The sequence below is a fragment of the Lissotriton helveticus genome, chromosome 3_1, assembly GCF_964261635.1.
Source record: "Lissotriton helveticus chromosome 3_1, aLisHel1.1, whole genome shotgun sequence".
NCBI lineage: Eukaryota > Metazoa > Chordata > Amphibia > Caudata > Salamandridae > Lissotriton > Lissotriton helveticus.
In genome coordinates this window covers 767671904-767684303 of record NC_136061.1, presented here as the reverse complement: position 1 = coordinate 767684303, position 12400 = coordinate 767671904, and the positions used below count along the sequence as shown (strand labels likewise).

Below are 12400 nucleotides of genomic sequence, written 5' to 3'. Positions count from 1 at the left end.
CAGGAGGGGGGAGAGAGAGAGTCAGTGGATTCAGTCTCCCGAGTCATATACATAAACAAAGTGGAATCCACTCAGGTGATAGTGATCCCTAAGGTGATGGGGAACACACAGTGTTGTTTAAATGCCCCTCACACACCAACAGGCCCCTTGGTGTCATGCTTCATCATCGGGGCCTTCGCACCCCTCTACGGGATGCGGCGTGCTACGACTCGCGAATACGCAGGAGCACTTGACGTGAACTATGTGTGGGGGTGTGTGTTTTTAACAAGGATGTGAGTGAGGTGAGGTGAAAAAAGTGGGTGGTTAAAAAATACCTGGCACGTGGGAAGAAAAAAACTTTATTAAATCCCCGGCTGGTATTATTAAAATTTAAAGTGCAGGGCGTGGTTATAAAAAGATACGTATTAGGGTATCAAACCACTGTATTAAAAGTCAACATGTTTCGGAGGTCAGAGCCCCCTTCTTCAGGACAAGGGTGTATGCACTTACCCTCCCCTTACTCACATGTAAAATGTAAAAGTGAAAAATAAAATTACCACAATGTGTAATGTTCCTCACAATGTTATATGTAAGTGAGTGTAGTTGCGCCCAGTTGGCGTAAGAACCTGTGGAAACAAAATCATATATAAACAGGCAGTTTATCACAGTTTTAGAGGAGAAGGATAATGCTTCTCTGAAAAAACATCAGGTGAAACCAAAAAATAATTGGAACCTGGAAGAAGAAAGAAAAAAGACACTACACACATATACACACGCATACCAACACAAATTGCTGCTCAGATGGAATATGAGCAGAACAAAGAGAACAAAAGATCTTACTTAAAGTTCACAACTAGAGGACTTCATGAGCCTTTAACGTATATTGGGGAATCCTTTCCTAATCAGAAACCTAGGAAATCAAAGGTTCAGCAAATCAGTGGAAGAACTCAAGCATCTAAGCGCCACAAGAACAATGTACAACTGCTTGTCAAGATGGTCTCATAACTCACGGTTACAGCAACAACAAATCGCCTGCCATCCCTCAACGCGGCTCCGATGAAGTGAGCAGTGGGTCCCAGACCAAACCAATGCACCCCAGAATCAACAACCTTTTTTATCTTGGGGCCAGGGATCCCGCAGAGGGCGGAACAAGAAGGGCAACAATGTGAATTGGCAGCCCACAGAGGAGTCAGACCCGCGTGTCGTAACCAGGAGCATGGCAGCCAATCAGGCGTCGACAAGCCACAGGGGGACTTAGTCATCAATATAACCCCATGGCCCCTGACAGACCTGCAAAAGGAGGTACTGAATAGAGGCCTGGGTTACGTCCCTACCAACAGACCAGACATTTTCCAACTACATAAGGAAATGCAGGAGTTTATAAGAACTATAAAGTTGCGAGCATTCTTCAAAGATAAGGACCTACCAACGGAGTCTTCTGACACTGGTCTGAGACCCAAGTCAACATTCACTCCACTTGATAACCAGCTTCCTGTGGAAGTCCTGGCCTTTGAAAAGGCCATGATGCAGGAATTGAAGGGCCTAGAAACCAGACAGAAGGTCTTTCAGAATATGAGTAGAACAGAAAATGAGGCCATAAAAGAACTGGCGATGAACAAAAAGCTTATTATAAAACCAGCAGACAAGGGGGGTGCAGTGGTCATTCAAACGACCATAGCCTATGATAAAGAATGCAGACGGCTTCTTTCCGACAACAGGAACTACCAGATCCTTACTGAGGATCCGACAGAATCTCTAAGAGTTCAGATTGGTGGTATGGTGGAAGAGGCACTCACACATGACTGGATTACGAAAAAGGAGTCAGAATTTCTGACCCAGAAGAACCCTCGTATTCCTTACTTTTACACCATCCCGAAGGTGCATAAAGACCTGGCGAACCCACCTGGTCGCCCCATTGTTTCGGGAATTTCATCTATCCTGGAACCTTTATCCAAGTTTGCTGATGCCTTCTTGAGACCTCTGGTACAGGCCACTGACACCTATTTACGTGACACGAAAGCAGTATTACAACTGCTGAACAATCAGCCATTTGACCCAACCTCGCAAATGTTGCTAAGCCTGGATGTGGAGAGCCTCTATACGAGTCTCCCCCACGATGAGACCATTCAAATCATTGAGGAGGTACTTCATTCTACAGTTTGGGAATATCACACCCCACGGAATGTAGTGATGGAGTGCATTTCCCTGGCACTTACAAAAAAATTTTTCGAATATGAGGGCACTCTTTTCTGGCAGAAGCATGGGACCAGTATGGGCAGCACTTTTGCCCCGAGCCTAGCTGGACTTTATGTCCACCATTTGGAATCGACCAAAATCCTGCACCAAGACAATCCACACAGGGCGAGGATTCGTTCCTGGCGAAGGTATATAGATGATGTCCTGGTTATCTGGGATGGGGATGCAACCATGATAACGGATTTCATCGACTGGCTCAACAATCAGAATGCCTTTTTGAAATTCACTTACCAGGCATCCAATACCAACATGGTTTTCTTAGATTTGAATATCTACCACGAAGCAGGCATGTTAAAAACTGAAACACATTTTAAACCAACGGCTAAGAACTGTCTCCTCAGATTTGACAGTTTTCACCCTCGTCATCTGAGAGAGAACCTCCCTTATGGGCAGTTCCTCCGCCTACGGCGGAACTGTACCGATGTAGCCAGATACAAAACTCAAGCCAAAGATCTGAGTGCAAAGTTAAGACAGAGAAAATATCCGGAAAGGGTGATCCAAAAAGCCTGTACCAGAGCACGTAACAACAACCGGGATGCCCTTTTGGAGGACAATCCACCAAGGGAGGAAGCCGCCAATAGGACGGTTTGTGTTACCACGTACAGCCCGGTCAGCAACCAAGTGACTAAATTGGTCCACAAACATTGGCGCACTTTAACGAGTGGTGGCTTGTCTTTGGAGAAACCCCTCTTTGCACACAGAAGAGGTAGGAACTTGAGGGACATACTTGTCCACACTCGACCGCCCCCCCCGGTCAAGGATCAGACGAGGTTGCAAGGCATACATGGGCACTACCCATGTGGAAACTGTAATAACTGCCACCTCACAAAAAAGACGCAGAACCTAATCTTTTCCAATGGCACCACATGGGAACAGCGGGCATTTACTAACTGTAACAGCAAAAATGTAGTTTACTTAATTACCTGCCCATGTGGAAAGGAATATGTGGGCATGACCACCAGACCTGTTAGGGTCAGGTTAAATGAACACAAGAGCAACATCAGGTGCAAGAAACAAACTACCAAAATGTCAACCCATTATATTGAAAATCAACACTGTGTGAATGAGCTGCAGTGGACAGTTATTGAACAATTGCCCTCAGAGACAGGTCTGCTGGAAAAAGAACAACGGTGGGTGTTTCGGTTGGGGACCGACACCACTGGACTGAATGATTCCATTCCATGGAACCTTCTTAGATAAACACTCGATCTGCCCACCCTTTACAATGAGCTTTGGTCAATATACTCATATGGTTACTTAATAATTGTTTGTGGACCAATAGGGTTATACACATCAGCTCAACGCGGTACCATCGATTTTTGATGGATGTTGAACCCTTTCTGGAGCTGACCTCTCTCACCACAGTCTTTCTTAAAAATTTCCTCTTAAGAATTATTATATGTGAAATACACCCGTGAGAGCAACTACGGAAATGGTAGGCACACCCCTGAAATAGGGTAATCGTCTTTTTGTCTACTGGCCATAACACCTTATCCCTGCCTTATTTTTGTTTTTTTGGGTTTAAACAGGCCATTTTCCATTCATTTCCAAGCATTCCAATATATACCGCTAGCCTCGCGTCCTTCACGAAGCATTTGCAGGTGCGCATGCGCATTAGATCTTGCCATCCACTTCCAAGCATTTCAATATGATACCGCTAGCTTCGCGTCTTGTACAAAGCGTTTGCATGTGCGCATGCGCATTAGATCAGTCTATCGCGCATGCGCCGGCTGTACTCTGTTGTGCGCATGCACGAAGGATCAGTGTAGGACGTTAGCGCATTACCGGGTATTTGGTGATATCTCTCCGTATTTGGGCTTGTACCGTTTTGCATGAATCAATTAACCCTCACTAATTACCCCCAGACAAGCGTATTTAAAGGCCCGAATCCCTCTGCTGCTCACTTCATCGGAGCCGCGTTGAGGGATGGCAGGCGATTTGTTGTTGCTGTAACCGTGAGTTATGAGACCATCTTGACAAGCAGTTGTACATTGTTCTTGTGGCGCTTAGATGCTTGAGTTCTTCCACTGATTTGCTGAACCTTTGATTTCCTAGGTTTCTGATTAGGAAAGGATTCCCCAATATACGTTAAAGGCTCATGAAGTCCTCTAGTTGTGAACTTTAAGTAAGATCTTTTGTTCTCTTTGTTCTGCTCATATTCCATCTGAGCAGCAATTTGTGTTGGTATGCGTGTGTATATGTGTGTAGTGTCTTTTTTCTTTCTTCTTCCAGGTTCCAATTATTTTTTGGTTTCACCTGATGTTTTTTCAGAGAAGCATTATCCTTCTCCTCTAAAACTGTGATAAACTGCCTGTTTATATATGATTTTGTTTCCACAGGTTCTTACGCCAACTGGGCGCAACTACACTCACTTACATATAACATTGTGAGGAACATTACACATTGTGGTAATTTTATTTTTCACTTTTACATTTTACATGTGAGTAAGGGGAGGGTAAGTGCATACACCCTTGTCCTGAAGAAGGGGGCTCTGACCTCCGAAACATGTTGACTTTTAATACAGTGGTTTGATACCCTAATACGTATCTTTTTATAACCACGCCCTGCACTTTAAATTTTAATAATACCAGCCGGGGATTTAATAAAGTTTTTTTCTTCCCACGTGCCAGGTATTTTTTAACCACCCACTTTTTTCACCTCACCTCACTCACATCCTTGTTAAAAACACACACCCCCACACATAGTTCACGTCAAGTGCTCCTGCGTATTCGCGAGTCGTAGCACGCCGCATCCCGTAGAGGGGTGCGAAGGCCCCGATGATGAAGCATGACACCAAGGGGCCTGTTGGTGTGTGAGGGGCATTTAAACAACACTGTGTGTTCCCCATCACCTTAGGGATCACTATCACCTGAGTGGATTCCACTTTGTTTATGTATATGACTCGGGAGACTGAATCCACTGACTCTCTCTCTCCCCCCTCCTGTTAGTAGTTACATAGATGAATAACACCATGTAATCACTGTCAAAGGGAATAACCTGTTGCAATCATCCCCACCCGCACAGTACAGGATCATGCCATGGAACCTCCGAGTGTTATTACATGAACGTGTATCGTATATTTATAAAACAAGCCTAGCAAACTGAACTTAACCTGTACTTCCCACTCCCACCCTCCCACCCATTCCTGGTCAGTCCCTCCCAAACCTAGACTACCCGTGCTGTCTTTGAGCACTGCCGAATTGACAGGGTAGTTGAGGCTAAAATAGCTCAACTGTGTTCTTACGAAAGGGCCATACATCACAAAGTGTCAGAGGACTAGGATATCTTATTGGGACCTAGTCAATACGGTTGGGGAGAAATCCATTGCTTCTAGGGCAATCAACATAGTTTCACACTCCAATGCTATAGGATGTTTGCGTAACCCTCTTTCTTCCTCCCTTCGGAGGGCCGTTACCTCCGGTCCACCCCACAACATCATGTCGGTCTGCCACGTCAAAACTGTAGAGGATCTAGGTGACTTCCACTTCATAGTAATGGCCCTGTTAGCCAAGACATACGCCAAATCTATAATTTTGAGGGCAACTTTTTGTGACCGCGATAGGCGTTGTAAACCCAATAAGCAGGATAATACCTCGATAGGAGCTGGTATCTGAGTCAAAGTGTTGAGGGTACAACAAACCTCACTCCAAAATGTGTGCAACCGAGGGCAGGACCATAACATATGTAGGAAGCCAGCTTCGTCCTCCCCGCAGTGAGGGCAGCGGTGAGAGGAGTCCGGGAACATAAGATGGATTCTCCTGGGGGTGAGATATGCTCTGTGGAGCACCATCGTTGAATTTAAACCGAACATTGCGTGATAATCTCTTAGGTTGTTCCAGTATCGACTGCCACGCCCTATCTGATATGTCCGTAGCAGTATCATGAGCCAAGCATGTCCTTAGGGTCGTGAGCGATAACGCTGCATGCGTCCTAATCCCTGTGTACAACCAACGGACCAGGTGCCCTCCCGGCCCCATGTAATACAATAAGTGTACCAGCTCATGTTGCGCGGGTGCAGCTCGTTGTGGCGCCCAGGTGGTCCGAATGTAGTGAGCTACTGTGGCGTGTAACAGGAATAGACGTGGTGGGGCGCCCATGATCTGTACGAATGAGTCATGATCTAAAAGTACATCATCTCTAAAAAAGGAACCCACCTCTTCCACCCCGCTATCTGTCCAGTCTCGGATCCTGTGGCGAGTGAGTCTGCCCTGTGGTGTGGGGATCCCTAGCAATGGAATATTTGCTGCGTAGGGTGGGGCAGTTGAAGTATAAGAGAGGGCCTTCCTCCAACAAGTTAAAGCACATTTTAACAGAGGCGGACAAACCAGGGGGATCTTGGCCTTAGGCAGTAGTAGGGCGTGGAGTTCTCCACGGCTAATACGTCCAGGCGTAAAGCCAATCTCGTGTAGGTTTCTACCTGCCGTCCAGTATGATAACCACTGGAGTTGGCTAGCATAATAATACCCCCGGAAGTCCGGCGCCCCCAAGCCACCTGCCTTCGTGCCCAGTTGTAATTTCTTGAGGCTTATTCTCCGCCGACCGGTCCCCCAGATAAGGGTAATCAGAATGGTATCTAGTACGGCAAATAGAGATTGAGGAAGCTGCACAGGTATGTTTACAAAGTAATAAAGTAGACGCGGCAGCACAACCATCTTTGTAATGGCAATGCGTCCCATTACTGACAGGGGTAAAGAGGTCCAGAATCCCACGCTGCCTCGAAGTCTAGTTATTGCCCTTTGAATATTCCCGTCAATTTGATCTGCAGGTGATCTATACACTTGTATTCCCAAATACTTAAAGGTGTCTGAGGCTACCGGCATACGATGGATGCCAAATTGTATGTGGGTGAAATGTGGTGCCTCTTGGAAGAAAAAGCCAACCGATTTTACAGGATTAATCGCCAGGCCCGAAAGTTGCTCAAAGATGGCAAAAACGTCTGGTATTGGTTCATGAGCAGCTGGGAGGTCTCTGAAATATAATAATATATCATCTGCGTATATAGATATAAGATGAGAAGTACCGTGTACCGGTATGCCCATACGGTCGGCCTGTCGAAGCAGAGATATTGCAAGGGGTTCAAGGGCCAATACAAATAGTAAAGGGGACAAAGGGCACTCTTGTCTCGTACACCTCACAATTTTCCATATCTAACATTTCATTCAAACCGCATGTAAGTGGGAAAGGTTGTGGCCATTTCAATGTAAAATCTCCTGATTACAAATGACAGTGTGCTACCACTTCATGCTTTATGTATTTATTAAAAGTGATAGTTTTTAAACATTATTTGAGAAACATTCCTACCCCCGCCCTGAAGACAATGCTGTTAATGATCTAAGAGGCAAGTCAGGGTTCATATGTATACTGTGGCTAGATTTGTATTATATATAGAAAAAAAAGCTTTGTCTATTAAATCAAACAAAATAGTTTTTTGTACAGCAGACACAAAATAGTTTTTTGTACAGCAGACATGCTGAACTCGTACATTTGAAGGTGCGCTCATATGTGATAATGAAGAAAATGGAGGCTCAATCAATTAAAATAGGTGCCCATGTTCCTATCTTTGCAAACCAGTTTATGGGTCAAGAGGATTACAAATAGGTCAAGTAGAATATTTAAGTCACTAGACCTGCAGATCTAGTAACATTTTTATGATTTTTCGAGGCCTGCCTCCCTCTGCCTCCGCCCACTCTTGCTCCTTGGTGGCAGCCGCTACTGCCTTTAAGTAGACTGATGTGTGCTTTGCAACTGACAGTCCACGGAGACAGCATTGTGCCCTGATATGAAGTCAAGCTAGGCTATTGTAAAAGGACTCTACTGGGAAAATCAAGGTATGCTTTTTTAGCACAAGTGGGACTGTGGCCTATTTATCAGTTGTACCTCAAAATTTTAGGTTTTGCCTCCCTCTTCTTCATGCGTCAATTAAGTGTTCATAGCTGGTTTGTGCAGCGCAATAAGCCTCAAATAGATGTGATCTCAGGAGAGTGAAATCCAAAAATTAAAAAAGAGGGATCCCCCTGTGGCAAATGGATTTCCTCACAATTACAAATTGGGTTTTGATGATTGAGTCAGATTTGTTGTACTTACCTGTGAAATACAGAGGTGGCATCAGTGTATACGAATGTTAAAAAGTCAGAACCTTTAACTTACAGGCAATAGACAAAGTGACAAAATGGATATTTGGAAAAAGTGCAGGAGGGTTTGTAAAAATAAATTGCTAAATATCTCTGCAAAATGTTGTTACGTCCTTCTCAAAGGGGGTTAGGGGCAAATATAGAGAACATTGGAAATTCACTGAGAGTGGAAAGAAAGAGCCGGACAGGACATTCTGATGTTCTGTAGTGCAAACTGTTATAATGACTTTTAAACTAAGTTGCATGCTGGCTACTAACAATGCAAACCCTCACATTATGATAAGAGCTAGCTGCAGCCTCTTTGAAGGTTCAGTGTCTGTTAGAAGCATTCACAGAGTAGCATGGTTTTGACGGATGAAAATGATATGTTAGTATGATAAAAGATACTTGTGATAATGATCTACAACAGTTGTCTTCCTCTTTGGAACATGAATGGCAGAGTATGACGTGGATTTTTACAGGCGCATGAATTGCATGTAAATAATTCAGATGCCAGTGACTGGAAGTGCTAAAGTGTAATGGACTGTGGATCTTTCAACTGTAGAACTATGTAACTAGGGCCCAGTTTATGGAATTATTTACTGAGAGAACCCAGTTTTTCCAGCTTCAGAAATTGCAGAAGGCAGGACCATGTTGTCTTAATTGTTGCTCTATGGGAAAAAGAAGTGGGAAAATTAAAATGGGAGCAGGGTAGAGTGCTATAGGAGGCTCCTGAAGACACAAACCATGGCAGGACTGAATTTATATTAGCCACTGTAACCGGTGTTGGTTAGCCACTCTTGAATCCCATTAGAAGGGGCAGCACAGGTATGGATCCTATGAGAGGACTGCAGAACCTCAGATAAAGTAGAAAGGCACAGTACCAACATTGAATTAGCAGAAATTAGCATAACAGTACCCCCCAAACACGGTTTCAAAAACCCTGGTAACATAATTAGACAGTAGGATACTGAACTATTTAACCACCAACACGTTTTCCGAGCCCGACCTTTAGGCTGGAAATAAAAATGAACACTCAGAATATCACATAACACTGGCCACAGGTTAGGTTCAGCCTTTTTTATATTCTAGTATGAACTTTCGTTTGTGCCTCCTTCTAGTACATTTGCATAATGGATGGGTAAATTATACATACTTTGAATCAGAAGTTATATTTTTGTGCTCAGACAGCAATTTTAATCAAGACACCAGCATTCGTTTATCACCTAGAAGACACCAAGCAGTTTGTGCCAACAGGGTGCCTGGGCAAGGAAGCAGGGTGGTAGACAGTGAACAGCACTCTCTCAGTAACCCTGGAAATGAGCAGAAACAGGAGACATACGAGCTTAGTTGGGTCTCTCTGAACATTTCTAACATGTACTCACCAAGTCTCTCCAACCATGGCTTTCCTCCGATTACAGCATTGCAGTACGCACTTCTCTGCTGCATCTTTTGGTGCTAGTCTTAAAAACTGTGTAATCAAAAAGACTGATCTTCAAATGTATCTTCAACATATTCAGAGAGGGGATAAGAGCCTGAGCTGAGAAGGAGCTTTAGTCTAGCCTGAGAAGGGAGGGCCACCTTGGGCAGTAGGGTTAATCTTGGTGTATGTGGTTGTTCAATAGATAAATAGCGAATTGGTAGAGCCATAATTTAATGGGAAGAAATCTGGTAGACTGGTGGCCTAGTCCTTAAATTCAGACAACAATCTTGAATCAGAAACTCTTCTATCTGAAGCCCACGTTGCTATCTTAGAGTTCAGTAATAGCTCTAATGGCTCTGCTCTGAGTTAGCTACAACCATTGAGGTAGGGATTTTGGCAAATTGCAGTAGCCTAGGTACGTGCTGACTTATCCTCCTTTATTTTTATCCAATCAGAAGGCTACCTTATGCCACGCTCTCCACCTCCAGGTGTGCAAATGCCCATCTGACCACTACACAATGATGCTAAAGTACCAGGAAGTTATACACTTATTAATCTTGGGATAACCAAATCCAGGGGGAAGAGATGGACTTAAATGCATTTTACTGAAGCAATTTCAATGTATCTACATACGTCTCAACAGAATGTTTACGTTCCACATCATATTGGCTTCACCTGCCTCTGCTTACTCTAAGGAATATTAAATATTTCACATTTGTATGTACATAACATGTATAAAGCACAGAAGACACCAAGAAATAGTAATACTTCTGTGACTTTTAATCATGGGAGGTGACTTGTGATCTTGACTGGCCATGCAGAAATATCATTTAAAAAATAGATGAAGGTGGGGTATCCAAGATGGAGAAAAATGAAATTAATTCAAGCACTCTCACCCCCCTCTGTGTCTTCTACTGCAATGGAAGTAGTTGGCACCACTGCTCTCCCGTTCACCAGATTAAGCGGGGTGGTAGTGGCTGGACTCAAAGTCAACAAAACACATTGCTTCCACTTTACAGTCTGTTCTCATGTCTGAAATTGTTGCCCCTTTTTGCTCCACACCATTATTTTCCTTTTGATATTTTTCTTGCTTTCTCTAAAACTTTTTAACTCTCTTCCATCTACTCTGAAATTGGTCACTCTCATTTTCAATGCCCCTTTCATTTAAGCCTCTCTTTTTATCAGAGGTCCTACATACCTACTCTTCTTGAAAACCTCTTATTTCCATCATGAAACTAACTTTCTTTAAAATCTCAACCCAAAGAGCTTCCAAATCATTATATTACTTTCAAAAGCCTAATAATTTAAATCAGTTCATTCGTCATCCATGATCAAAATCACTTTCAAAGTCCCCTTGATCTAAATGGCTCTACCATTACTGCAATTTGAATATAATTTTGTAGTGTTTTCCCTAAAGTTTACCCTTCATTTCTGGAGTCAGTCATAGGCCTCGTTTTATTGTCAGTTAAGCAGTGTAGCACTGTGTGGAAAATTGCAGTGATGCGCCAACGAATAAGTATTGCGCAGTGGTATTTTAACGAGCCACATGCCAATGATATCTTCAGCTGTGCTCATGCTAAAAAAGCTATTTTATTTTGATGATAAGTATTGCTCTATGATGAAGAGTCTACCCACTGGTGCCTTGTTTGAGTTGTGTACTCGAGGTAAACCCTGCAGTGCAAATTTCACCATAAGGATAGTCACCCAGGTGTAAACTGTGCAAGATGTGTAGTTTCACACCACCCGCTTTGCATAAATTATCCTAAGGCGAGTTCGGTGCAAAGAGATTGTGGTGCAGCACTCAAGTCAAATTTAAGTGCCAACAAGGTTTTTGCAAACAAAAGGTAACTGGTGCTGCCACATGTTGCAGAAGTTCTGGTATAAAATGTGGGGCGTGACTTAAAATTGACTTTAACCCACGGTGAGATATCTACATTTTAAATGTAAATTAAATACAATTATCAAGGATAGACAGATCATTCCCCCCCCCAAAAAAAGCATCTCAGACTATTGAAAGGAACTTATCTGTGTTAACGGTTTCGCTTAAATATGACAATGTTCAATAAAACACCTTAAAGTAATGTTATGTGACAATATAATCTCTATGCAAAGATGCAGTACCCCAGGAGACTTCTCAAAATCATTGTGAAGCAGGACATCCTTCATCGTGACCCGCCTGCTTGGAGAACGTAAGACTGTTTCAAACATGGAACTCTGGTTTGTTGGTCCAGCAGGAGAAAGGTCCGAGCCAGAAAAAACCTTGGAATCCGGATCAAATCTTCTGTCTGAGAAGCGATTGCTGCACACACTGCTTCCTGTGAATTTCAATGAATATATTAAAGTCATTTCTGAGTTTAAAGTACCAACACTGTTGATTATATGTGGATATAAGGCACAAGTGCATATCAGGACAAATCTTCATGCAAAATATTAAGTCATATTTCACCTTAATAAAAATATTTTCGGAAAACTAGAGTATAACTTGTTTTGGGATGTAGTTCAAATGGCTTTGGGAAGTCTTGACCCCTTTCCTTCAGTACAGCAAAATAAGAACCTTTAAGGATACCAAGTAAATTGACGTATTTTGTTGCTAGTTGGTTGGCTAATGATGCATTAGGATTGTTAGAAATGG

The 12400-nt window shown here is 43.2% G+C and overlaps 1 protein-coding gene across 1 annotated transcript in view; it reads right to left on the bottom strand.

Moving 5' to 3' along the window:
• C3_1H11orf16 (chromosome 3_1 C11orf16 homolog) overlaps window positions 1-12400 on the bottom strand; it is a 161223-nt gene that overhangs the window by 31584 nt on the left and 117239 nt on the right. Inside the window, exon 5 of the mRNA XM_078683752.1 lies at window positions 11890-12083. Within this exon, the coding sequence (XP_078539878.1) occupies window positions 11890-12083 (194 nt within the window). The remainder of the gene's footprint in view (window positions 1-11889; window positions 12084-12400) is intronic.